The 25,991-nt window shown below is 46.2% G+C and overlaps 2 protein-coding genes across 5 annotated transcripts in view; one reads left to right on the forward strand and one right to left on the reverse strand.

Moving 5' to 3' along the window:
• Positions 1-2,621: 2,621 nt before the first annotated feature.
• igfbp7 (insulin-like growth factor binding protein 7) overlaps positions 2,622-25,991 on the reverse strand; it is a 30,879-nt gene continuing 7,509 nt past the window's right edge. Inside the window, exons 5-7 of one of the 4 annotated variants that reach the window (XM_047354473.1) lie at positions 10,624-10,655; positions 3,652-3,764; positions 2,622-2,896 (exon numbers count right to left, since the gene is read on the reverse strand). In XM_047354473.1, coding sequence (XP_047210429.1) covers positions 2,851-2,896; positions 3,652-3,764; positions 10,624-10,655 — 191 coding nt within the window. In that variant the 3' untranslated portion in view covers positions 2,622-2,850. Of the gene's footprint in view, positions 2,897-3,334; positions 3,423-3,651; positions 3,765-10,343; positions 10,536-10,623; positions 10,656-25,991 lie in introns of those variants that run through there. The other 3 variants (XM_047354470.1, XM_047354474.1, XM_047354471.1) reach the window with 3 other exon arrangements.
• Positions 13,194-24,994, forward strand: polr2b (RNA polymerase II subunit B). The gene is made up of 25 exons (XM_047354469.1): positions 13,194-13,343; positions 15,934-16,006; positions 16,157-16,307; positions 16,474-16,586; positions 16,670-16,889; positions 16,984-17,142; positions 17,213-17,377; positions 17,458-17,654; positions 17,761-17,880; positions 18,150-18,336; positions 18,435-18,578; positions 18,664-18,803; positions 18,893-19,004; positions 19,154-19,308; positions 19,434-19,632; positions 19,966-20,134; positions 20,344-20,440; positions 20,517-20,611; positions 20,702-20,952; positions 22,919-23,008; positions 23,657-23,764; positions 23,922-24,035; positions 24,271-24,431; positions 24,507-24,702; positions 24,775-24,994. Exons 1-25 carry the CDS (start codon positions 13,325-13,327, stop codon positions 24,862-24,864), a joined length of 3,525 nt encoding a protein of 1,174 aa, XP_047210425.1. The 5' UTR covers positions 13,194-13,324; the 3' UTR covers positions 24,865-24,994.

A 25,991-nucleotide genomic window follows, 5' to 3' on the forward strand; every position in this document is an offset into this window, starting at 1 on the left:
AGGTCACATAGTTTTTATATCTGGTTCTCCAATGCAATGGATCCTTGTAATGTGTCGATGAGCATTCTTATCCTATTCTAACAAAAGGGAAACATTAGAACTTATTCTTTATATCACTATGGTATACAGGTCCTTCTCAAAATATTAGCATATTGTGATAAAGTTCATTATTTTCCATAATGTCATGATGAAAATTTAACATTCATATATTTTAGATTCATTGCACACGAACTGAAATATTTCAGGTCTTTTATTGTCTTAATACGGATGATTTTGGCATACAGCTCATGAAAACCCAAAATTCCTATCTCACAAAATTAGCATATCATTAAAAGGGTCTCTAAACGAGCTATGAACCTAATCATCTGAATCAACGAGTTAACTCTAAACACCTGCAAAAGATTCCTGAGGCCTTTAAAACTCCCAGCCTGGTTCATCACTCAAAACCCCAATCATGGGTAAGACTGCCGACCTGACTGCTGTCCAGAAGGCCACTATTGACACCCTCAAGCAAGAGGGTAAGACACAGAAAGACATTTCTGAATGAATAGGTTGTTCCCAGAGTGCTGTATCAAGGCACCTCAGTGGGAAGTCTGTGGGAAGGAAAAAGTGTGGCAGAAAACGCTGCACAACGAGAAGAGGTGACCGGACCCTGAGGAAGATTGTGGAGAAGGGCCGATTCCAGACCTTGGGGGACCTGCGGAAGCAGTGGACTGAGTCTGGAGTAGAAACATCCAGAGCCACCGTGCACAGGCGTGTGCAAGAAATGGGCTACAGGTGCCGCATTCCCCAGGTCAAGCCACTTTTGAACCAGAAACAGCGGCAGAAGCGCCTGACCTGGGCTACAGAGAAGCAGCACTGGACTGTTGCTCAGTGGTCCAAAGTACTTTTTTCGGATGAAAGCAAATTCTGCATGTCATTCGGAAATCAAGGTGCCAGAGTCTGGAGGAAGACTGGGGAGAAGGAAATGCCAAAATGCCAGAAGTCCAGTGTCAAGTATCCACAGTCAGTGATGGTCTGGGGTGCCGTGTCAGCTGCTGGTGTTGGTCCACTGTGTTTTATCAAGGGCAGGGTCAATGCAGCTAGCTATCAGGAGATTTTGGAGCACTTCATGCTTCCATCTGCTGAAAAGCTTTATGGAGATGAAGATTTCATTTTTCAGCACGACCTGGCACCTGCTCACAGTGCCAAAACCACTGGTAAATGGTTTACTGACCATGGTATCACTGTGCTCAATTGGCCTGCCAACTCTCCTGACCTGAACCCCATAGAGAATCTGTGGGATATTGTGAAGAGAACGTTGAGAGACTCAAGACCCAACACTCTGGATGAGCTAAAGGCCGCTATCGAAGCATCCTGGGCCTCCATAAGACCTCAGCAGTGCCACAGGCTGATTGCCTCCATGCCACGCCGCACTGAAGCAGTCATTTCTGCAAAAGGATTCCCGACCAAGTATTGAGTGCATAACTGTACATGATTATTTGAAGGTTGACGTTTTTTGTATTAAAAACACTTTTTTTTTATTGGTCGGATGAAATATGCTAATTTTGTGAGATAGGAATTTTGGGTTTTCATGAGCTGTATGCCAAAATTATCCGTATTAAGACAATAAAAGACCTGAAATATTTCAGTTAGTGTGCAATGAATCTAAAATATATGAATGTTAAATTTTCATCATGACATTATGGAAAATAATGAACTTTATCACAATATGCTAATATTTTGAGAAGGACCTGTAAATGGGGGGGGGGGGGGAACCGCTATGAGTAATATTAAAGGTTATTCCTAACAGCTGCCTCTATGACACTGTATTTATTGGTTCTTTCCCTCAGATTACCTGCTCTGTTCAACATTCAACTGATTGGACTCACCTGGTTCTCTTGTCACATCTCCTCTGTACTTAAGCTCCCTGGTTTTCATTGTTAATTGCTGCTTTCTTCCATTACGCTCTCCCCAGTTTGACGTACTGATCTCTTCATGCTTTTTCTAAAAGTCTGTGTGCATTATTAAACCTTTTCATTCCGTTGCTGCTTTTGGTCTGCCTGCGCTTGGGTACAACCTAAACACTAACTATAACAGTAACATCTTGTAAATATGTGTACATTGATTTCCTTAATACAAAACAACAAAACAGACAGCAACTTAATTTCTACCCGCTCACAAAATGATTGCATGACTGATAGTGTAGTAACTTCAGTGCAAGTGGCATTAGACAATGTAGTCTATCAAAAATGAAGGTAATCATTCATAGGGGCCATAGAAGAGTCATGCTTATTTTGAAAATTGATTCCTTATTTTGAAGGAGAATAAGAATAATCCCAAATTTATTTTAGTTCAGTAACCAGATTAACACAGAGCTCTGTTGAGCCGTCCATTCCCTCAGCTCTTAGCGGTGATGACTTCATAAAAATCTTTATAAATACAATTCAAGCCATTTTATCTTTGTTTCAAATCACTTTTCAGCGCATTTTACGAGACAAACAAATCCAGTTTATGTCCAGTTATCAAGAAATATACCTTCTTGGATGCATAGTAATATTAGTGATTAGAAACATTCAAGAAAACATTTACAAAATCTTGTGTAAAGTATATTTTTCTCCCTAGAAGTGAGTGAAACATACTAAGAGGAAAAGAATGTCTTTATTAATGAAAAAGATGAATGAAAGGTTTACAGAAAAATGAAAACAGACGTTTCTAATGCAGTATTTATCAAATAGAAGCACATATGGCTGCTTTGACTAGTGTTTAAATGCAACATGCTAAAAGCTACATTCAATGATACTTCATGTGGTTGTGATGACATCAGGAAGCAACAGGATGGCGTCATCAGTAAATGTGATGAAGTCATCTTCAGCAAGGTCCGTCTTTCACAATCAAAATGTCAGCATTTTTCTCCCTGAGCAGAAATAATGAACATTTTATTTCACACTGATGTTTTAAAGATGCTATAAAGGAGTAATTATCTGTTAGATTCAGACCATGGCCTATATGTCAATTATAACTGGTTGTTTTTACCTGGTAACACTAGAACATAATTTAGTCATTGAAGCATTTTTGAATGTTTTAATAACATATCTTTATTTGATTTATTTTGGTCCTTGTTTGGTTCTAGAAACCTGCATGCTGCGCATTTCTGTTCTCTTCATTTGCAGCTGCAGCTACTACCAGTCAAAAGATTCTGAGGTCCGAGTCCTCTCTTCCAAACAGAACACAACGCAGAGCAGACCTGGGTTGCGGGTTGTAACCACAGTACAGGACACAGCTGAAGATTCTCCATCTGATCTGAGCTCAGCATCATCTTCTCCAAACTGGTGTATGAATATTTATGCTCATCCTCTTATCACTGGGATCATTTTACTAAAGATTGTTGATATTCCCAAACAAACCAAAACATGTAGTCGTCTTCTGGAACACTGTAGGGTCTGGATTCAAAAAATGAAAGAAGACATTTACAAAAGCCTCCCCTGCTGGACTGAATGGTTTTTATTTGGAGGGCTACATATATATGAATAACAAAAGCAGCCAGTATATCGTTTATAATAAGGATTTCTTTTTTGTTTTCAAGTGATTTGACTCCACAGATAATTTAAGCTTCCCCAGAGCAGGGAAACAAACACACTCTTTCTGTTTTGTGAAGCTTTGTGTACTCACAGTTGGTGGACACACAGCGAACACTCGTTGGGGTAAGTGATGCCGTCACTGCCACACACGGGAGAGTAATTCAAAGGACACGCCTGAGTGACGCTCATCCCCACACAGGAGGGCTGCAGGATGGACCAGTCGCAAGTTAACAAACTCACATCAACACCAGTTCAACATTTTTTAACATTATACATCAGGGCCAAACTCAGGAGACAGTTTTAGAACTATGAGATCAGGGTTTGTGATTCTGGAGGCCCATGGAGGGCAGAAGGTCCAGGTCTATGGTCTTTACACTGAGAGTGCCAGAAGATTAATATTTTTGCAATTGTGCTGTCACGAAGCTTTGAGAAGTGAACTCTGTATTGAAATCTTATTAGTCTATCTCTGCTCCAGCTCAGCCTGTTATTCCAGATTAATTTTTACCCGTTTCTTTGCCTTAGCTAACTAAGCTAGATGTCTCATTGAAAGGCTCTTCTTGGTGTTTAGACCTTTTTCCTGCATCCTTTTTTTCAGGATGTTTTTCCCTTCACCAGCCCCTGTGTTCCTTTTACACTTGATGCCTAACTGGCTTCTGGTCAACTCCTGGTTTACTTTAAGAATACTTTCATCTAGGACATGATGCGTGGTGTAGCGGTAGATCACGTCTTCGGTCCTCAACTCAGCTGTCCTGGGTTTGGGTCCCGACCATGGAGACCTGTAGTGGATGTCTTCCCCTTCTCTCCATCCCACTCACAGTCTGCTTACTTTAAAAAAATTTAAAAAATAAAGACTCCTACTGCTGCAAAGAAAATCTAAGAAGTAAAACAAATGTTTTCATCCACCCTCTGTGTAAAATATCTTCCTGCAGGGCAGCTATTAACCAAGCTCTAAACTACCATTTCTCATCAATATACTTTATGGATAAATGCAGCAACCATGATACATTTCAACCAAGAAACAACTCTTATCAGAGTCTTTAATGGTGCTCTGGTGTTAACTGATGATCCTTAAGTTCACCTTATCATTGTGTACCTGGGTTCTGTTTTGGATCCTTTTTTCGGGATTGCACAATTGTTTTTTGGCACAATTGAGCATATTTAAAGATGTCCCTTATCACTGCTATGCAGATGATATTCAGTTATACATCTATTTAAAGACTCCTGAGGTCTCTAATCCCCCTTTTCCACTAGCCCTCTACTTAGAGATGTTTGCTACGATTCGACTCGCTTTTTTAGCTTTTCCATTAGTACCGGTTATGAGGAACCATTACTGTTTTTAGTACCTGGTTGCTAGTGGTTCCAAGTTGTATTGAAAATGCGCCGTTAAAAGACTGACACTGATCTGTTGCGTTCTGAGGTTTAGGTTGACTAAAGCGCAGACAAGGGCTGGGCAGCAGCATGTTTGAAGGAAGGCTCAATCTTTATTCTTAGGCTTTTCCAGAAACGTAGTAAAACATAGCATAAGTGACTGCAGGTATAAACATGAGTGGAATCCAAGACTTATATGTGAACACTGCAGGAAAACGTTGCAAAAAAACTGAACTTAATCATAGGATAAGAACATAGTGGTGAACGAAGGACGGAACGAAAAGAAGGAACCAGCGAGGAACTAAGAACACAGACTAACTGATATACAGAGAGACATGAGAGGGTAACAAAGGGAAACTACAAAAGTAAACAAACCTAAACCAACACTGACAGAACAAAACGAGGATGAAGCAGAGGAAACGAGGACTAGAATAAAAGTAAACAATAACTAAAGCTAACCTATAAGGAGTGACTGGAGAATAAAGATAAACTAGAGGTGCAAAGCTAAGAGGGACAATGAATGTAAAGGGAACTAAAGCTGAGTAATTAATACCTAAAAGAGGAAACTAATGACGAGAGGAGTAACAGAAACTAATAAATAGGAGAGTGCAAAGGAACCAATACTAAAATATGAACATAAAACGACAGCAAAGCTAAGGAACCAGAAAACTATAAGAAGAAGAAGAACATACAAAGAAATAAGAAAGCAACCACTAAGAAACCAAGGACGAGAGGAGAGAAAACAACAAACACTAGGAGGCGTTAGAGGGAACAAAACTAACAGGGTTCAAAAGGAAATGAGCATGACTACAAAATCCAAAATATAAACATCTAGACAAAAAGTAACTAAACACAAAAACAAAGTCCAAAATGTGGCACCCCGACATGATCCCTTAGACCCTTTCCCATTGCAGGTGGAAAGCCCACAACACGTTTCAATACAAATTTACCCAGATACTTTCACTTTCCCTCCCCCACCTCTCCCTGTGTGCCACTCCAGAGAGTCCAGCCCCTCTCGAGGAGATGGGTTCCAGAGCCCACGCTGTGCGTGGAGGCGAGCCCGACTATTTCTAATCGATATCTCTCGACCTCCCGCACCAGCTCAGGCTCCTTTCCCCCCAGCAAGGTGACATTCCACGTCCCTAGAGCCAGCCTAAGCATCCGGGGATCGGGCCGCTGAGGTCTCCACCTTCGTCCACTGCCCAATCCTCTTTGCACCGGGGAGAGGCGGCGGGCTGGTGTGGGTTTGCTTGTTGACCCCCAGCTCAGCCGTCTAGTGTTGGGGTTTACCCCAGTGGATGAGAGAGTCGTATCCCTGCGCCTTCAGGTTGGGGATAGGTCTCTGACTGTCGTCTCGGCCTATGGGCCGAGTGGTAGTGCAGAGTACCCGGCCTTCATGGTGTCCCTGTCGGGGGTGCTGGATAGTGCCCCTCCTGGGGACTCCATTATTCTGCTGGGGGACTTCAACGCCCATGTGGGAAACGGCAGTGACACCTGGAGAGACATGATCGGGAGGAATGGCCTCCCCGAACTGAATCCGAGCGGTGTTTTGTTATTGGACTTCTGTGCTAGTCACGGATTGTCCATAATGAACACCATGTTCAAAGATAATGGTGTCCATCAGTGCACTTGGCACCAGGACACCATAGGCAGGAGGTCGATGATCGACTTTGTTGTCGTATCATCAGACCTTCGGCCGCATGTTTTGGACACTCGGGTGAAGAGAGGGACTGAGCTGTCCACTGATCACCACCTGGTGGTGAGTTGGATCCGCTGGAGGAGGAGAAAGCCAGACAGACTTGGCAGGCCCAAGCGCATAGTGAGGGTCTGCTGGGAATGTCTGGTGGAGCCCTCGGCCAGGGATGTATTCAACTCTCACCTCCGGGAGAGCTTCGACCAGATACCGGGGGATGTCCGAGTGGACCATGTTCTCCGCATCTATTGTCGATGCTGCTGCCCGTAGCTGTGGCCGTAAGGTCTGCGGTACCTGTTGCGGCGGCAATCCCCAAACCCGGTGGTGGACACCGGCAGTAAGGAATGCTGTCAAGCTGAAGAAGGAGTCCTATCGGCTGTGGTTGGCTTGTGGGACTCCTGAGGCGGCTGACGGGTACCGTGAGGCCAAGTGTGCTGCGGCCCGGGCTGTGGCAGAGTCAAAAACTCGGGCCTGGGAGGAGTTCGGTGAGGCCATGGAGAAGGACTACCGGTTGGCCTCGAAGCAATTCTGGCAAACCGTCTGGCGCCTCAGGAGGGGGAAGCAGTGCTTCGCCAACACTGTTTATAGTGGGGGTAGGAGACTGCTGACCTCGACTGAGAACATTATCGGCCGGTGGAAGGAATACTTCGAGGATCTCTTCAATCCTACCATCACGCATTCCCTAGTGGAAACAGAGGCTGGGGACTCGGGGTTGGACTCTTTAATCACCCAGGCTGAAGTCACCGAGGTGGTTAAAAAACTCCGCGGTGGCAGGGCTTCGGGGGTGGATGAGATCCGCCCCGAGTACCTCAAGTCTCTGGATGTTGTAGGGCTGTCATGGTTGACACGCCTCTTCAACATTGCGTGGCGGTCGGGGACATTGCCTCTGGACTGGCAGACTGGGGTGGTGGTCCCCCTTCATAAGAAGGGGGACCGGAGGGTGTGTTCCAACTACAGGGGGATCACACTCCTCAACCTTCCTGGTAAGGCCTACGCCGGGGTATTGGAGAGGAGAGTCCGGCCGATAGTCGAACCTCGGCTTCAGGAGGAGCAGTGTGGTTTTCGTCCCGGCCGTGGAACACTGGACCAGCTCTATACCCTCTACAGGGTTCTCGAGTGTTCATGGGAGTTTGCCCAACCGGTTCACATGTGTTTTGTGGACCTGGAGAAAGCATTCAACTGTGATGCCCTGTGGGGGGTGCTCCAGGAGTATGGAATCGGGGGCCCTTTATTAAGGGCCATCCGGTCCCTGTACGAGCGGAGCAGGAGTTTGGTCCGCATTGCCGGCACTAAGTCGGACCTGTTCCCGGTGCATGTTGGACTCTGGCAGGGCTGCCCTTTGTCACCGGTCCTGTTCATAACTTTTATGGACAGGATTTCTAGATGCAGCCAAGGGCCGAAGGGGGTCTGGTTTGGGGACCAGTGGATTTCGTCTCTTCTTTTTGTGGATGACGTGGTCCTGCTGGCCCCCTCTAGCCAAGACCTACAGCATGCACTGGGGCGGTTCGCAGCCGAGTGTGAAGCGGCTGGGATGAGGATCAGCTTCTCCAAGTCCGAGGCCATGGTTCTGGACCGGAAAAGGGTGGCTTGTCCTCTTCAGGGTGGAGGGGAGTTCCTGCCTCAAGTGGAGGAGTTTAAGTATATCGGGGTCTTGTTCACGAGTGAGGGAAGAATGGAGCGGGAGATCGACAGACGGATTGGCGCGGCTGCCGCAGTAATGGGGGCGCTGTGCCGGTCCGTTGTGGTGAAGCAAGAGCTGAGCCGAAAAGCAAAGCTCTCAATTTACTGGTCGGTCTACGTTCCTACCCTCACCTATGGCCATGAACTTTGGGTCATGACCGAAAGAACGAGATCCCGGATACAAGCGGCTGAAATGAGCTTCCTCCATAGGGTGGCCGGGCACTCCCTTAGAGATAGGGTGAGGAGCTAGGCCATCCGGGAGGAGCTCGGAGTAGAGCCGCTGCTCCTCCACATCAAGAGGAGCCAGTTGAGGTGGCTCGGGCATCTATACTGGATGCCTCCTGGACGCCTTCCTCGGGAGGTGTTCCAGGCACGTCCCACCGGGAGGAGGCCCAGGGGACGGCCCAGGACACGCTGGAGGGACTATGTCTCTCGGCTGGCCTGGGAACGCCTTGGGCTCCCCCTGGAGGAGCTGGAGGAGGTGTCTGGGGAGAGGGACGTCTGGGCGTCTCTGCTGAGTCCGCTGCCCCCGCGACCCGGTCCCGGGGGCAGCGGGGGAAGACTACGAGTACGAGGCGGCCGCGGTTTGTGATATTTGTGGAAAAACTGAGTTGTGGCAACACAACAAACCTTGTGAAACACTTCAGGTTAAACCACAACAAAAATACGAGGTATTTGTGATGAGGCGGACAGAAGAAGAGAGCTCAGTGTCAGATGCTGCTGCTAGCATTTATCTAGAACTTTTAAAGCCCTGCGTCCGTAGCCGGTCCCAGAGGCCATGTGAGCAACTGGACTCTGGAACTGTCTCCCGTTCAGTTTGAGGTCTGCAGACTCTGTTGAGATTTTTAAAAAGGAACTAAATTTAAAATAACTTTGAACTACATAAATAAAGTTTTACTTACTTACTGGTTGGTGGAGATTTACCCCAGTAAAGATGACCAGTAACAGTCCTCCTAAGTTAAAGTCTCAAAATCTTTGTACTGATTTAAAGTTTTAAGCCAGATGTGGTTACATGAACCAGGAAGGCCAGTGGGCCTCAAAGACTTTTCCAGAGTGGATCATGTGATCACGGACATCAGATGACCTGGGCAAGGTGTGGCATTAAAATAGGTGGAGTGACGCCACTGCCCCCAAACCTTTTTCTTTTTTTTCTCATTGTTTGACTTTTAATCAGACTGAACATTTTTCAGTTTTAGGTCAGATAACATTAATAAACTTATTTCTATTTGCTAAATGCCAGAATAACAAGAGTTTTAGAGATTTTTTCTGGCTTGTTTTATTATTAATTTCATTTTAATTACTCAAAGGTTCACATAAACCAAGATCACTATGTCTTTGAACACTTTGGGAAAGACCCAATGATGATGGCATAGCTCTGTAGGTTTCTGATTGGTTAATTCAGAACATTTAATTCTGGTAGACTTGTCTGTGGATGTAATTAAAGCAACATGTCAAACACTCTGCTTTCTTCTGACATTTTGAAGAAAAACAAATCATAAAAACTCAGTTAAGAGGATTATGGGTCCAACTTCCAGATACCTGAAGGTTTAACTTTCATTTATTCAAACTAATCTATGCAAGCATAAACAGCATGGGGATGTTCACGTATGTTTCAGCAAGGTTCTGTGTTCTAGAGATGAACGGGTTCTGGTATGAAACGTATAAATCAACCCAAGAACGAAGGTTAAAGATCCTGGTAAGAAAGTCATTATCCACAATGAAACAGGTCCAGTATCAACATGGGCTGAAAGGCATGTTGGTACTGGAGAGGGAGAGGAAAAACTGTTACTCCAAATTCCCAAAGCAGCATAAAACACCAGGTCAGAGTTTGCAAATGGACTCATTAAAAAGACCATTTTTGGATACATGTCCTGTGGTCTGATGAAACTGAAATTGAAGATACATGTGGAGGAAAAAGTGGTGAAACTTACAGGCCTGACCTAGTTACACCAGTTCTGTAAGGAAGAATGGGCCAAAACTCCTGCAAACTATTGTGAGAAGTGTGTGGAAGGAAACCCAGAATGTTTTACCTAAATCAGTTAGTTTAAAAGATGATTCTAACAAATACTGAGGAAATATTTTTTATTCTGACATTTAACAAATATAAACCATTTTTGTAACCTTTGGTCTGACTGAATGTCAGACAGAGGGTGTCCTTTTTCACAGTGTATGTAAACTTCTGGTTTGTTCTGTAATGCAGTTGCAGTGGCAGGATGGATGAAGCCTGCAGAAAGCTACATGATAATGGAAACATCTGTTTCACATTTCTTCCTGTAATTTAATAAATCATTTTAAACTCTCCTATATGTTTTTGTTTCTTACCCTCTTGTAGAGTCTGGATTTGTCCACAGCATCTAGAAAACATAATTGATGCCTTTATTCCCACATTATACTCACTTTATTTGTCAAATACAGTTGCATCATTAAAGTAACTTAATTTTAGCCAATAAACATTTTTTTCAGACATATTTTCCTGCTCATAATTTTACCTGTGCAGAAGAAAAGTGTCAGAAAGATGAGCACATGAGTCCTCAGAAACATCTTGGATGAAACTCTATCCTGAAATAACCTAATATGTTGTCTGATTGGCTGCTGGTTTATCTGTGAGCAGGTCTGGCTGTTTCTGCCTTTTACCAGCACGGTGTTGCGTGAAACAATGTGAGCTTCTGTTGTTGTGACGGCTGCTGCGGCCTTTTGTTCAGGACTTAATCTGTGGATCAACATTCTGTCTGAGGTGAAATGTCGCTGACAGAGTGAAAAATGACAGAAGATTGACAAGGAATGACAGAAAAACAAGTCTGTCTGAAACTAGGACGGGAACCTAGCAGAAAGATTTGAAAACATGAATGATTTTTTTCTTCTTGTTTAGGTTTTCAACAGCAAAATACAGCAAAAGCAATCTTTGTTTAATCTGTTTCCCACCATTCTACCAAAATTATATATTTTTGGGAAATTATCTAGGCTAAACTGGAGGAATGTGGTAAGACCAGTCTTTATTGACATAACAATACTTTTTAAAATTCAACTTTTCTAAATCAAAATTTTTGCCCAGCTGTAAAATGAAAATATACAAATCTGAACAATAGAAAGTGGTGTGTTTGCATAGCATTGGTTCTGAAAAGGTGTGGCGTATCTCAGGGTTGGATAATTGGTCTTCTGCTTTTCAGTATTTTCAGTATTAACTCCCGATCCCCGGATGCTTAGGCTGGCTCTAGGGATGTGGAATGTCACCTCGCTGGGGGGGAAGGAGCCTGAGCTTGTGCGGGAGGTCGAGAAATATCGACTAGAAATAGTCGGGCTCGCCTCCACGCTCAGCGTGGGCTCTGGAACCCATCTCCTTGAGAGGGGCTGGACTCTCTTCTACTCTGGAGTGGCCCACGGGGAGAGGCGGCGGGCCGGGGTGGGTTTGGTTGTTGCCCCCAACCTCAGCCGTCTCGTGTTGGGGTTTAACCCAGTGGATGAGAGGGTTGCATCCCTGCGCCTTCGGGTTGGGGAGAGGTCCCTGACTGTCGTTTCGGCCTACGGGCGGAGCGGTAGTGCAGAGTACCCAGCCTATGCCAGGTAAGGCCTACGCCTACGCCAGGGTATTGGAGAAGAGAGTCCGGCCGATAGTCGAATCTCGGCTTCAGGAGGAGCAGTGTGGTTTTCATCCCGGCCGTGGAACACTGGACCAGCTCTATACCCTCTACAGGGTTCTTGAGGGTTCATGGGAGTTTGCCCAACCGGTCCACATGTGTTTTGTGGACCTGGAGAAGACATTCGACTGTGTCCCTCGTGATGCCCTGTGGGGGATCCTCAAGGAGTATGGAATCGAGGGCCCTTTACTAGGGGCCATTCGGTCCCTGTACGAGCAGAGCAGGAGTTTGGTCCGCATTGCCGGCACTAAGTCGGACCTGTTCCCGGTGCATGTTGGACTCCGGCAGGGCTGCCCTTTGTCACCGGTCCTGTTCATAACTTTTATGGACAGGATTTCTAGACGCAGCCAAGGGCCGGAGGGGGTCTGGTTTGGGGACCAGTGGATTTCGTTTCTTCTTTTTGCAGATGACGTGGTCCTGCTGGTCCCCTCTAGCCAAGACCTACAGCATGCGCTGTGGCGGTTCCCAGCCGAGTGTGAAGCGGCTGGGATGAAGATCAGCTCCTCCAAGTCCGAGGCCATGGTACTCAACTGGAAAAGGGTGGCTTGTCCTCTTCAGGTTGGAGGGGAGTTCCTGCCTCAAGTGGAGGAGTTCAAGTATCTCGGGGTCTTGTTCACGAGTGAGGGAAGAATGGAGCAGGAGATCGACAGACGGATTGGTGCGGCTGCTGCAGTAATGGGGGCGCTGTGCCGGTCCGTTGTGGTGAAGAGAGAGCTGAGCCGAAAAGCAAAGCTCTCAATTTACCGGTCGGTCTACGTTCCTACCCTCACCTATGGCCATGAACTTTGGGTCATGACCGAAAGAACGAGATCCCGGATACAAGCGGCTGAAATGAGCTTCCTCCGTAGGGTGGCCGGGCACTCCCTTAGAGATAGGGTGAGGAGCTCGGCCATCCAGGAGGGGCTTGGATCTAAATTGTTTATATAGAACATTTACCAAATGTTAAAACTGGTACTTTCTGCTGATATTCCATTGTTTCCCTCCTCTGATCATGATTTGTAGCATTTATTGGATGCGATTACCAGTGACATAAAAAAGTTGAAAATTTTAGTTGATGAAACAAACATTAATCATTAATTCTTAATAAAATTGAAATGATTATTATTATTATAGTAAATAAAATATTAGGTACACAGAAAAATAATCAAATTATTGGGGTTGATACTAAAAGGTTTAATTATCACAACTCTTCACGCATTGCGCCATCTGATCAGCAGATGGCGCCACCGACGGTTACAGGCTCCACTAAGAAGGTGGCGGAAAGTCGTCTGTTTGGACAACAGCAGCAGGAGAAGAAGAAGAGGCCAGCCGACGTGCCGGGTTAAGACTGTTCCAGGTTCCGTTCTTGATTTACAGTTTGGGGGCTTAAACTGAGCTGGAGCTGAAACATGTACGACCAGGACGAAGGTAAGCGGTGGAGGATCGATCTGTGAACAGGAAGTGATTACAAACCTTTTTGATGTACTAACCCAATGGTTGCTAATGCTAATGTTAGCATCACTGCTCTTAACAAATTGACTGATCAGTAACTAATCATTGATATCCTGATCAATAACCCTGATTACACACGCATGCTCGGTGTGTGTCTAGGCGGCTCCAGCTGATCTGCGGACTTTAAAAAACTCAGTTTAAGCAATTAAAGCTAACAGAAGCTAAGGCTAAGAGGCAGGCTAACAGAAGAAACAAGGACGGAGCGATTCGGCACAGTTCGGATGATTAGAGCCATACCAACGACTGGCCACCACGTTAGTGTGGGTTCTGTTAGAACATCTGGTGAAAGCAAGTCACTGAGAATATGTGCAGATTTTTACTACGCTGTTGTGAACTGTGACCTAGAATGAATTGATGGGTCTTTTAGAGTTTCATTTGTCCTTCTGACCACACTGTTCAGACACTGGTTCCGTTACTAAGCCCCAAAACTACAAGGTTTCCAAGGTTTGGTATCGAATGTGAACAAAACTTTGGAGCTGCCCCCATGAAAGATTTACTTCAACCAGGGTAATGTTTGCCAATTAAATCCCAACTTCTCCTGAGGCACCTGATGAAAGTCCAGCTACATTCAGTGAGCCTGTGTTGATACCCAAGAAGAACTTAAAGGTCAGGTTTTTGCAAAATGAAATAATCAAGCACCCGGTTTTGTTCAGCATCACAGTAGGACTGCACATTATATTAGCATCAGGTTGTGAAATATTGAAATCACAAAGGATTGTCTGGAATGCATTATTTACCGGTTGCTGAGTCCTGAGTTCACATTTTGGGTGAACTGTGATATTTTTATGGTTACAAGGTAAGGACTCAGAGTAATGTCTGTTGCCTCTGGGGTGTTATTGTTTATGTTAGACATAATATTCATATTCCAGGAAGGACAAATGCACCAGTCAGGTTTTAACCAGCTGATACTGAGTTCCAGTAGGGGTAGTGTAGGAGTTTAACATGCGACGCATATACAGAGGCTTTGGTCCTCTCTGACCCAATTTCCTGTCTGCCTACATCAAACAAAAAATACTGTAAAAATGAAGGCCACTAGTGCAACAAAACAAAAGAAAAATCATCTCTAGGGTTCACAGAGAATGGTCCAAAAAAGAGAAAATATCCAGTGAGCAGCAGTTCTGTGGGCATAAATGCCTTGTTGATGTCAGAGGTCAGAGGAGAATGTCCAGACTGGTTCGAGCTGATAGAACGGCAACAGTAACTCAAATAACCACTTGTTACAACCAAGGCATGCAGAAGAGCATCTCTGAACGCACAACACGTTGAAACCTTGAGGTGGATGGGCTACAGCAGCAGAAGACCACACCAGGTGCCACTACTATCAGCTAAGAACAGGAAACTGAGGCTACAATTCATACAGACTCACAAAAATTGGACAATAGAAGATTGGAAAAACCTTGCCTGGTCTGATGAGCAACATTCGGATGGTCGGGTCAGAATTTGGTGTCAACATCATGAAATCATGGATCCATCCTGCCTTGTATCAATGGTTCAGGCTGGTGGTGGTGGTGTAATGGTGTGGGGGATATTTTCTTGGCACACTTTGGGCCCCTTGGTACCAACTGAGCATCATGTCAACGCCACAGCCTACCTGAGTGTTGTTGCTGACCATGTCCATCCCTTTATGACCACAGTGATCCATCTTCTGATGGTTACTTCCAGCAGGATAACCCACCATGTCATAAAGCACGAATCATCTCAGACTGGTTTCTTGAACATGACAATGAGTTCACTGGACTCAAATGGCCTCCAGTCACCAGATCTCAATCCAATAGAGCACCTTTAGGATGTGGTGGAACGGGAGATTCTCATCATGGATGCAGCCGACAAATCTGCAGCATCTGTGTGATGCTATCATGTCAATATGGACCAAACTCTCTGAGGAATGTTTCCAGAACCTTGTTGAATCTATGCCACCAAGGATTAAGGCAGTTCTGAAGGCCAAATGGGGTCCAACCCGGTACTAGCAAGGTGTACCTAATAAAGTGGCCGGAGAGTGTATGTTTGAACTGCTTCCATCCTCACACTTCAGCCGTTTGTTACCTGGAACAGAAATTTTACTGACGTGTTGATGTCAGAAAACTGTAGATGGACTTGTAGAGTTTATGGACTGTGATGCTGATGTCTTTACAGTAATGTTTGACCGCTATGTTGCTGTGGTGCAGATAAACCCTCACAGTCTGAACGTTTAGAGGAGTAAGACTTTTAGCTGCTTCCTTCCACACAGTATAGTTCTGTGCAGTTTCACAGCAGCTGTAGGCGGTCCGTGGGCCTTTCAGCTGCTTCTGTTCACCTCCACCGTGTTTTACAGAACCACCACACAACTCACTGATATCACATTATGATGTTATGATGGTGCGTGCTGGCACACCTCAGAAACAAGTTCTTCTTTAAGCTGCAGGTTTCCTTCATAAGTCAGTTAGCAGACAGACTGGAAAACACAGATGTTGCCATAACAACTCACCTGTATTGATCACATGAATGGATTTTCTTCTGGTTTTGTCAGATAATCAGTATGATGAAGATGATGATGAAATCACTCCTGATCTGTGGCAGGAAGCTTGTTGGATCGTCATCAGGTAAGTTCACCTGAGTGATCATGTGATCAGACATTAATAATATTGACGGAGACATTCCTGGATCAGAACTGTGGCAGTTGGTTCTGGATAACCCAAAAAAAGAGATTCTTTTCAAATCTATATTTGAGAGCTTTCTCTCCTCTCTTTCAGCTCTTATTTTGACGAGAAGGGCCTGGTGCGGCAGCAGCTGGATTCGTTCGATGAGTTCATCCAGATGTCTGTTCAGAGGATTGTGGAGGATGCTCCACCCATTGACCTGCAGGCTGAGGCCCAGCACACTTCAGGGGAGGTGGAGGAACCGGTGAGTTGAGGGCCAGAACCAGGTTCTGGGAGTAGAACTGGGTTTATATCCTTTTTTGGTCATTATCGCAGAGATTGGTCATCGACAGACGTGTTTGAAACTAAGACAAAACTTAAGCGGTTCAATTTAAACTGACATCATTGTGACATCAGCATGTGTGTTTCAGCCTCGTTACCTGCTGAAGTTTGAGCAGATCTACCTGTCCAAACCCACCCACTGGGAAAGGGACGGAGCTCCGTCTCCCATGATGCCCAACGAAGCTCGATTGAGGAACCTGACGTAGGTCTTACCTGGAGTCACCTCACCAGCTGTTGTGCTCTTGCCTGGTTCTGACCCATTTCTTCTCCGGGATGTCCCCGCAGGTACTCTGCCCCTCTGTATGTGGACATCACAAAGACCATCATAAAGGAGGGAGAGGAGCAGCTTCAGACGCAGCACCAGAAGACCTTCATCGGTAAAATTCCCATCATGCTCCGCTCCACCTACTGCCTGCTGAGCGGCCTGACCGACAGAGACTTGTGTGAGCTCAACGAGTGTCCGCTGGACCCTGGAGGTTATTTCATCATCAACGGCTCTGAGAAGGTAGCTGAACTCACAGCTGTGACATCACTGCCTTCTGCAGATTGCTCTGAGGTTTCCTGACCGGCACCAGAACCTGAACTGTTTGTGGTTTCAGGTGCTGATTGCGCAGGAGAAGATGGCCACCAACACTGTTTATGTTTTCGCCAAGAAAGACTCCAAGTACGCCTACACGGGGGAATGTCGGTCCTGTTTGGAGAACTCATCCCGTCCCACCAGCACCATCTGGGTCAGCATGATGGCCCGAGGAGGACAGGTGTGTTCTGCTGCAGTGTGATCCCTCTGATCCACAGGTTGATCACTGATCAATGGCCTGTCTCTTTCAGGGAGTGAAGAAAAGCGCCATAGGGCAGAGGATCGTGTCCACGCTGCCGTACATCAGACAGGAAGTTCCCATCATCATCGTGTTTCGAGCGTTGGGCTTCGTGTCCGACAGAGACATCCTGGAGCACATCATCTATGACTTTGATGACCCTGAGATGATGGAGATGGTAAAATCCACTGTCAGTTATCCATCGTTCTGTTGTCATGGTGAACAGAAGGGTTTTAGCTCCACTCAATGTGCTTCCAGGTGAAGCCGTCTCTGGATGAAGCGTTTGTGATCCAAGAGCAGAATGTGGCGCTAAACTTTATTGGTTCCAGAGGAGCTAAACCCGGAGTGACGAAGGAGCGGAGAATCAAGTACGCCAAAGAAGTTCTGCAGAAGGAAATGCTGCCGCACGTTGGTGTCAGCGACTTCTGTGAGACCAAGAAGGCCTACTTCTTAGGGTGAGTCCATACCTGAGCTCTACCTGTATAGGTGTGTGTTGGCCTCAGATTTACCTGTACATATGTGTTTGATACGTGGTTCTGATCAGGGTATGTTGTATTTCAGGTACATGGTCCACCGGCTGCTCCTCGCTGCTCTTGGTCGGAGGGAGCTGGATGACAGGGATCACTATGGAAACAAGAGGCTGGATCTGGCTGGACCGCTGCTGGCCTTCCTGTTCAGGGGGTGAGGCTACTTACTTCGCTCTCTCTGCTGCCACATGTGGACAGTGTACCTGCACTCAGATATAGACTGAACAGCCTGAAGAGTTTCTACTGTGTTTCTGCGCAGCGTAGATACGTTTGGAGGACAGAATTGGGTCTGAAGGCTGAGATAATCTGTAGAAATACTGAATCTGCCTCGCTGGACCAACAAGCTGTTACAAATGTTCACTTCTGCCATGTTCTGAACCGCTTTTTCTCTCAGTATAACTCTGTTTCCTTCTGTTTGTTCAGGATGTTCAAGAATCTCCTGAAGGAGATCCGGATTTATGCTCAGAAGTTCATTGATCGCGGGAAAGACTTCAATCTGGAGCTCGCCATCAAAACTCGCATCATCTCTGATGGACTCAAGTACTCTCTGGCCACCGGAAACTGGGGCGACGTGAAGAAGGCTCATCAGGCTCGAGCCGGGGTGTCCCAGGTCAGAACTCCTATTAATCCTCTTTTCCCTGCGTAGTGACTGTGAGGCTCCCAGGTAACATCAGAGCTCATCAGGATCTTCTCACTGGTGTGTTCTAGGTGTTGAACCGGCTCACCTTTGCCTCCACGCTGTCTCATCTTCGCAGAGTCAACTCTCCCATCGGCAGAGACGGAAAACTAGCAAAACCTCGACAGCTGCACAACACCCTATGGGGAATGGTGTGTCCAGCCGAAACCCCCGAGGTAAAAACCAAACTGGATCACGGTGGTTTTGTCTTCACTGATGCACAGATCCATCAGGCCTATTGGTTTCCTGTGATGGTTGTAGGGCCATGCTGTTGGTCTGGTGAAGAACCTGGCTCTGATGGCCTACATCTCCGTGGGCTCACAGCCATCTCCAATCCTGGAGTTTCTGGAGGAGTGGAGTATGGAGAACCTGGAGGAGATCTCCCCTGCTGCAATTGCTGAGTCAGTCACCTAACTTTAATTTCATAACTTTTGTTCCCATCATGTTCCTAGTCCAGGTTTTGATTTATCATCCGGTTTTACTGGTTCAGTGCCACTAAGATTTTTGTGAACGGCTGCTGGGTTGGAATCCACAAAGATCCAGAACAGCTGATGAACACACTGAGGAAACTCCGCAGACAGATGGACATCATTGTGTCAGAGGTGAGCAACTAGAACATCTGTACTGATGGAGTATCTCCGCTGATGGAACATCTGGGAACAAACTCCCAGACGGGTCGATATATACCGGATGAAGGTTTGATCTAGTGCAGCAGATCACCGAGTGTTTCTGTTGGTTCTAATGGTTCCAGGTGTCAATGATCCGAGACATCCGAGAACGGGAGATTAGGATCTACACGGACGCTGGAAGGATCTGCAGACCGCTGCTGATCGTCGAGAAACAGAAACTTCTGCTGAAGAGACGGCATATCGACCAGCTGAAGGAGCGAGAGTACAACAACTACAGGTGAGCCCAAAGAGATACCTGTCAGGTACAGGTACATGTGGTTGGGAACCAAAGCAGGCAAAACTGCCCCTGTCTGGACCGTGGGAGGTGTCGCTGACTCTTTTGATGTTCTGTCTGGTGTTCAGCTGGCAGGACCTGGTGGCGAGCGGTGTGGTCGAGTACATCGACACCCTGGAGGAGGAAACTGTCATGCTCGCTATGACTCCTGATGACCTCCAGGAAAAGGGCGTGGCCTATTGCTCCACATACACCCACTGTGAGATCCATCCATCCATGATTCTGGGAGTCTGTGCGTCTATCATCCCCTTTCCCGACCACAACCAGGTACCAATGCTGCAACACCGGAGACTTCATTAAATTAGCCGTCTTCGTCCCAAACCTCAAACTCTACGTTGATTTAGTCTTTAGTCTTTTTCTGCCCTCAGTTCCTGAGTTGATCGATGTTAAAGAAACATCTGACAGACATGGTCAGTCAGATGTTTCTGGTCCTGGGAACAGGAGGAGTCTGGTTAGAGCTAAATCTGATCCTCTGACGGTTCTGCAGTCTAAACACAGTTAATCTGAAATGTTTTTTTGTATCACCTATCTGAACTGACCTGTTTGTGAGATTCTAAGATGTTCTGATCCATTTTTCTGTATGGTTTGATTCCTGACCAGTCTCCTAGGAATACGTACCAGTCTGCTATGGGGAAACAGGCCATGGGCGTCTATATCACCAACTTCCATGTGAGAATGGACACGCTGGCTCATGTCTTGTACTATCCCCAGAAACCGCTGGTAACCACCCGATCCATGGAGTACCTGCGCTTCCGAGAGCTGCCAGCAGGTGACGCTCCCACCCTCTGAATCAAACCTTTGTTCCATCTGATTCATCCAGCTAGAGGGTTAAAAACACACCCATGTGTTTCCCGAAACTTTGGAAGTTTCTTCAGTTAAAGAAATGTTTGATTTCCTGAAACCTGGAATATTTGTCTAAAGATGTTTGATATTCAGGTCCATTAGTTCCTCTCAGCAGTTTTCTTCTCACCTTTTCAGGAATCAACTCCATCGTTGCCATTGCCTCGTACACGGGGTACAACCAGGAGGACTCTGTGATCATGAACCGCTCGGCTGTGGACCGAGGCTTCTTTAGGTAGGGAACAACCCAAACACTTCCTGATGTAATCCTAGCATCCGTGTTCTTTCTGTAAGACGTGTTTCCCTCGCAGGTCTGTGTTCTACCGCTCCTACAAGGAGCAGGAGTCCAAGAAGGGATTTGATCAGGAGGAAATCTTTGAGAAGCCGACCCGTGAGACGTGTCAGGGTGAGCAGAGGTTCCACACTAGAAACATCTCAAACACATCTCAGTCCAAAAGTTCACCCTGGGAATAACGAAACGTGAACCCGTTCACAGGTATGAGACATGCCATCTATGACAAGCTGGATGATGACGGACTGATTGCGCCTGGGGTCCGTGTTTCTGGAGAGGACGTGATAATCGGGAAGACGGTGACTCTGCCGGAAAACGAAGATGAGCTGGACAGCACCAACCGGCGCTACACCAAGAGGGACTGCAGCACCTTCCTTAGGACCAGCGAGACTGGCATTGTGGATCAGGTCATGGTGACCCTAAACCAGGAGGGCTACAAGTTCTGCAAGATCAGGGTGAGGGCAGCAGTTACCTGTAAGAGGATGAATAGGATCCGGTTATTATTGAAGTGTTGCTAAACCCCATGTAAAACAATAACTCCACCCCAGACACATTTTAGAGAATGCCAAAGTGGGCGGTGCCAAGTGTAGGGATGAGCGGAGGGGGGTAAGCGGGGGTGTGGTCAGGAGGACGAAGGAAAATGGCAGCTAGCTTAATCTGGTACTTTGAAACATGAAGAGGGAGCAGAACGACACTGGTAGCTTCACTATAGATCTTTGGAGGTGGAGGATTTTTCAGCCCCCTCGTCACCTGAGGTTCAGAGAGGCTTTATGGAGCTCAGCGGGCCTGAGCCTTATCAGTTCGAGCCACTGGCTCAAGGCGCTGACTCGGCAATGCCGGAAGCCGGCGCTACCGAGGCAGCAGTGGAGGAACGCTAAGGGGGCGTGTCTGAGTGAGACGGTTTTATACCTGAATGCTGGGCTGTGACGTAGACCTGGACCAAGCTGGACCGTTTGAACCAATAGAATAGGTTACCTGCAGTAGCCACCGTTCAACCCAAGAGGGCAGCACTAAGACGGTTTAAGGACAAATATTGCAGAATTAAACAAGTTTACATGAAATGTTAAAAAAAATAACACAGTAACATAAAGAGAGCACCCTGAAGGCCCGGTTTATACAGTTTATCTGTTGAAACAGTTGATTTAGGGTTTAGCTCCTGTTTAACATGATTTATCCAGATCCATCAAATCTGAACATCAGGGTTCTATAAGGGTTCTAATGGTTCTGTATCCTGGAGATCTACCTAGCCACCCACCCACTCATCCATCCATCGTCTTCCCCTTATCCCAGATTTGGTCACGGGGGCAACAGGTCCAGGAGGGAACCCCAGACTCCAGCTCATTCTAGGGGATCTCAAGGTGCTCCCAGGCCAGACAGGAAACACAGTCCCCCAGTGAGTTCTGGTTCTTTCCCAGGATGTCCTCCCAGTGGGACATGACCTGAAGACCTCTAAAGGAGGCCTCTCAGGAGGCCTCTTGATCAGATGCTGGAACCACCTCAGCCGACTCTTTCTGCTGCAGAAGAAGCAGCTCTATTTTAAACTCCTCTGGATGACGGAGCTCCTCACCCTGTCTGTAAGGCTCAGTCCAGCCACCCTACAGAGGAAGCTCATTTCGGCTGCTTGTGTCCAGGATCTCCTTCTTTTGGTCCATGTCCATGCCTCACGGCCATAGGTGAGGGTTGGGAGCAGCGACTGCATTACTGCAGAAGAAGCCCTGGTCCGTCTACTTTCACTGGTAACCAAGACACCAGAGACTGACCCCAAACCCAGAACATATCCAGGTCCATAACATCTTAACCTCAGAATTCAATGATGGTTCTGTATCCCAGTTTTATTATCTTTTTTTGATTATTTATTTTTTTGATTATCTATTCAGATCTGTCATAACATCAAGGTTCTATGATGGTTCTATGATGTAACCTAAAGATCCTTAGGCTCGGAGTGAGTTTATAAAACCCGCTTACTGATGAGCAGAGCAGGAAGTCTGGATGGGGATGGGTCCAGATAGTAAAGATGGATTAAATATTTAGTTCAACCAACTGATCTAAGGTTCTAACAGCAGCTGAGTCCAGATTATTGTCAGGCTGGTTCTCCTGAACCTGAAGATCTCTTTGCCCTCCAGCTCTTCATTCAGTTCAGTTAATATGAGTCCAGGTTCAGAGCAGCACTGCAGCTTGTTCTGATCTGTGTTCTCAGATCAGAATCTCGATAGATCCTAATCCCACAGTTTGGGTCAACTATCAGACTTCATCAGCGTTCAGTCCCAGTGTTTTAGACCAAAGAATCCGAGTCTGAATCTTGAGTCTGGATCTTCTGGATTTGAGCAGGACCAGCAGCATGGGTTACCATGGTGATCCAACAGGTTGAACTTCACGTCTAATTAAGCAGGGTCAGTAATTCATCTCTCTTCTGTCCTGCAGGTTCGTTCGGTCCGCATTCCTCAGATCGGAGATAAGTTTGCCAGCCGTCACGGACAGAAGGGAACCTGTGGGATCCAGTACAGACAGGAGGTGAGCAGGATCTTTCTGATCTCAGATCATTTCTCTGTGCACTCTCAGCTTCAGCATGGTACTTAGCTCTCAGCGGCTCAGTGAGCAGAACAGAGCAGTTCTGCTCCGTGTTTACGGATCAGAGCCTGCAGGTGCAACATTGCGTCTATTGTTTTTATAAGAAAAACTGATACATTTGCTCAGTTTATCGGTCTGTGGTCCGCTTCAACTCCCGGGCCAGATTACGCAGACCAGAAAGTGTCTGTCCAGGCTGAGACTGAGCATGCTCAGTCAGCAGTGATGCTGCAGGTCAACAAAGTAAACCCTGAGCAGCTGAAGCAAAGCCTGAAACCCACAGATCCAGTTTTCCCAGAATGATTGCATATTAGAAATGGAAATGGACCAATGTTCGCCCCCTGCTGGTCAGACCTGAGTCTGAAATTAATTTGTTGAACAGTCAGAAAATCCGAGGAGCAGGTTGGGGTCAAGGACAGGTATGGTGTTAAATCAGCTGCAGGTAGAGATGAGATGCTGGCAAATATCTGCTGCTTACAGAAGGTGATCTGAAGTCAGTTTGAGATTAAATGAGTTCCTGTTTAAGTGATTAGCCGTTTCCTGGTCACTGCGGATCATTAACACATAACGATGCAACTGTTTCTTATTTTGAAGGACATGCCGTTCACCTGCGAGGGCATCACACCTGACATCATCATCAATCCTCACGCCATCCCATCCAGAATGACTGTCGGCCATCTGATCGAGTGTCTGCAGGGCAAGGTAATCCATAAAACGCTGATCAGTACAACACACCGCTCCTGATCAGGTTCATCTTCCTGTGGGTTTCTGGGTCTGGAACCAATCAATGATATCAGTAAACACATCTGTGGGTTTGAAGCCCTGCCTTTCGACTCACAGGCTGTCGTGTTCCTTTCAGGTTTCAGCCAACAAAGGTGAGATTGGCGACGCAACGCCGTTTAACGACGCCGTCAATGTGCAGAAAGTATCCAACCTGCTGTCTGAGTATGGCTACCACCTGAGAGGCAATGAGGTCAGAGGGTCACACACTTCCTGTCTGACTCACCTGTCGGTTGCATTGTGGGATGTTTAGCTGCTTGGTTCAGACCCACGTTATCATGTTGACATCACAGTAACTAGCCCGGGTAGAGCCAGCTCTGAAACTGAAAACAATGACATCATCATCGTTGATCAGTTGTTTATCAATCAGAGGTTTAGATCAGATCTGAGTGCTGCGGTTAGTTGTCTGATTATTGATCTGTGATCAGGTTCTGTACAACGGCTTCACTGGGAGGAAACTGACGTCTCAGATCTTTATTGGACCAACGTATTATCAACGGCTGAAGCACATGGTGGATGATAAGATCCACTCCAGGGCCCGGGGCCCTGTACAGATCCTGAACCGGCAGCCAATGGAGGGCCGTTCTCGGTGAGTGACCCACCTGTCAGACTCTCGGGTGAGTCTGTATTGAGTTAATCTAACAGTTGATCTCACCTTTCTCAGTGATGGCGGTCTGCGTTTCGGGGAGATGGAGCGGGACTGTCAGATCGCTCATGGAGCGGCTCAGTTCCTCAGAGAGCGCCTGTTTGAGGCGTCTGACCCGTATCAAGTTCACGTCTGCAACCTGTGTGGACTGATGGCCATTGCCAACACCAGGACGCACACATATGAGTGTCGGGGCTGCCGCAACAAGACACAGGTAAACACAGTCCAAGACTAACCACTCGTCTCTGCTGAGGTTCTTTGACTGATCGGTGTTTGGTTCTGTCAGATCTCTCTGGTCCGGATGCCATACGCCTGCAAGCTTCTTTTCCAGGAACTGATGTCCATGAGCATTGCTCCTCGAATGATGACCTCATAGAATGGTTTAGCCAATCAGCTGCCTGCCTGCACACCAGGAAGTGGCATCACCATGAAGAGGAGAAAGTAGATTTTTGTTTCACTCTGTATTTTGTTTGTTTTGTGATCGTAAATAAATGTTTTTTTTCTAATATGTATGGTTCAGTTCTGATTGTTTCAAACGAGCTGCACAATATGTCAAATCGTCATGGCAACATCAGTGTGTGCAAAATCGCACTCGCAAAGTACTGCTTGACTACAATACTATCTAGGTTATTACATTTCACGTGTGTGTGTATCAGAAATGGCCTCGCCATGTCGTTAATTACTGAGACGCTCACAGATCAGTCTCTTCATCTGAAGTTTGAAGCTGAAATTCTCTTCATCAAGGAGCCTAAATTTTGTAAACTGATTACATTGCATCTAGTTACCAAAATACTGTTTAAACTTTTTTTTTGACATTAATAATAATTAACAATTTTATATAGTTATTATAGCTGCGATGACCTGGTGATCTGTCCAGGGTGACCCCGCCTCTCGCCTGTAGACTGCTGGAGATAGGCAGCAGCTTCCCCGCGACCCACTATGGAAGAAGCGGTACCGAAGATGAATGAATTAATACAGGTCCTTCTCAAAATATTAGCATATTGTGATAAAGTTCATTATTTTCCATAATGTCATGATGAAAATTTAACATTCATATATTTTAGATTCATTGCACACTAACTGAAATATTTCAGGTCTTTTATTGTCTTAATACGGATGATTTTGGCATACAGCTCATGAAAACCCAAAATTCCTATCTCACAAAATTAGCATATTTCTTCCGACCAATAAAAGAAAAGTGTTTTTAATACAAAAAACGTCAACCTTCAAATAATCATGTACAGTTATGCACTCAATACTTGGTCGGGAATCCTTTGGCAGAAATGACTGCTTCAATGCGGCGTGGCATGGAGGCAATCAGCCTGTGGCACTGCTGAGGTCTTATGGAGGCCCAGGATGCTTCGATAGCGGCCTTTAGCTCATCCAGAGTGTTGGGTCTTGAGTCTCTCAACGTTCTCTTCACAATATCCCACAGATTCTCTATGGGGTTCAGGTCAGGAGAGTTGGCAGGCCAATTGAGCACAGTGATACCTTGGTCAGTAA

Source organism: Girardinichthys multiradiatus, chromosome 23, assembly GCF_021462225.1.
Source record: "Girardinichthys multiradiatus isolate DD_20200921_A chromosome 23, DD_fGirMul_XY1, whole genome shotgun sequence".
NCBI classification, from domain to species: Eukaryota; Metazoa; Chordata; class Actinopteri; order Cyprinodontiformes; family Goodeidae; genus Girardinichthys; species Girardinichthys multiradiatus.

What these genes read in the sequence shown, in the direction of transcription:
- polr2b (XM_047354469.1), top strand. An exon ending in GCTTGTTGGATCGTCATCAG is followed by an intron (nt 16,007 to 16,156) that starts GTAAGTTCACCT and finishes CCTCTCTTTCAG; the next exon opens with CTCTTATTTTGACGAGAAGG. An exon ending in GGATCCAGTACAGACAGGAG is followed by an intron (nt 23,009 to 23,656) that starts GTGAGCAGGATC and finishes CTTATTTTGAAG; the next exon opens with GACATGCCGTTCACCTGCGA.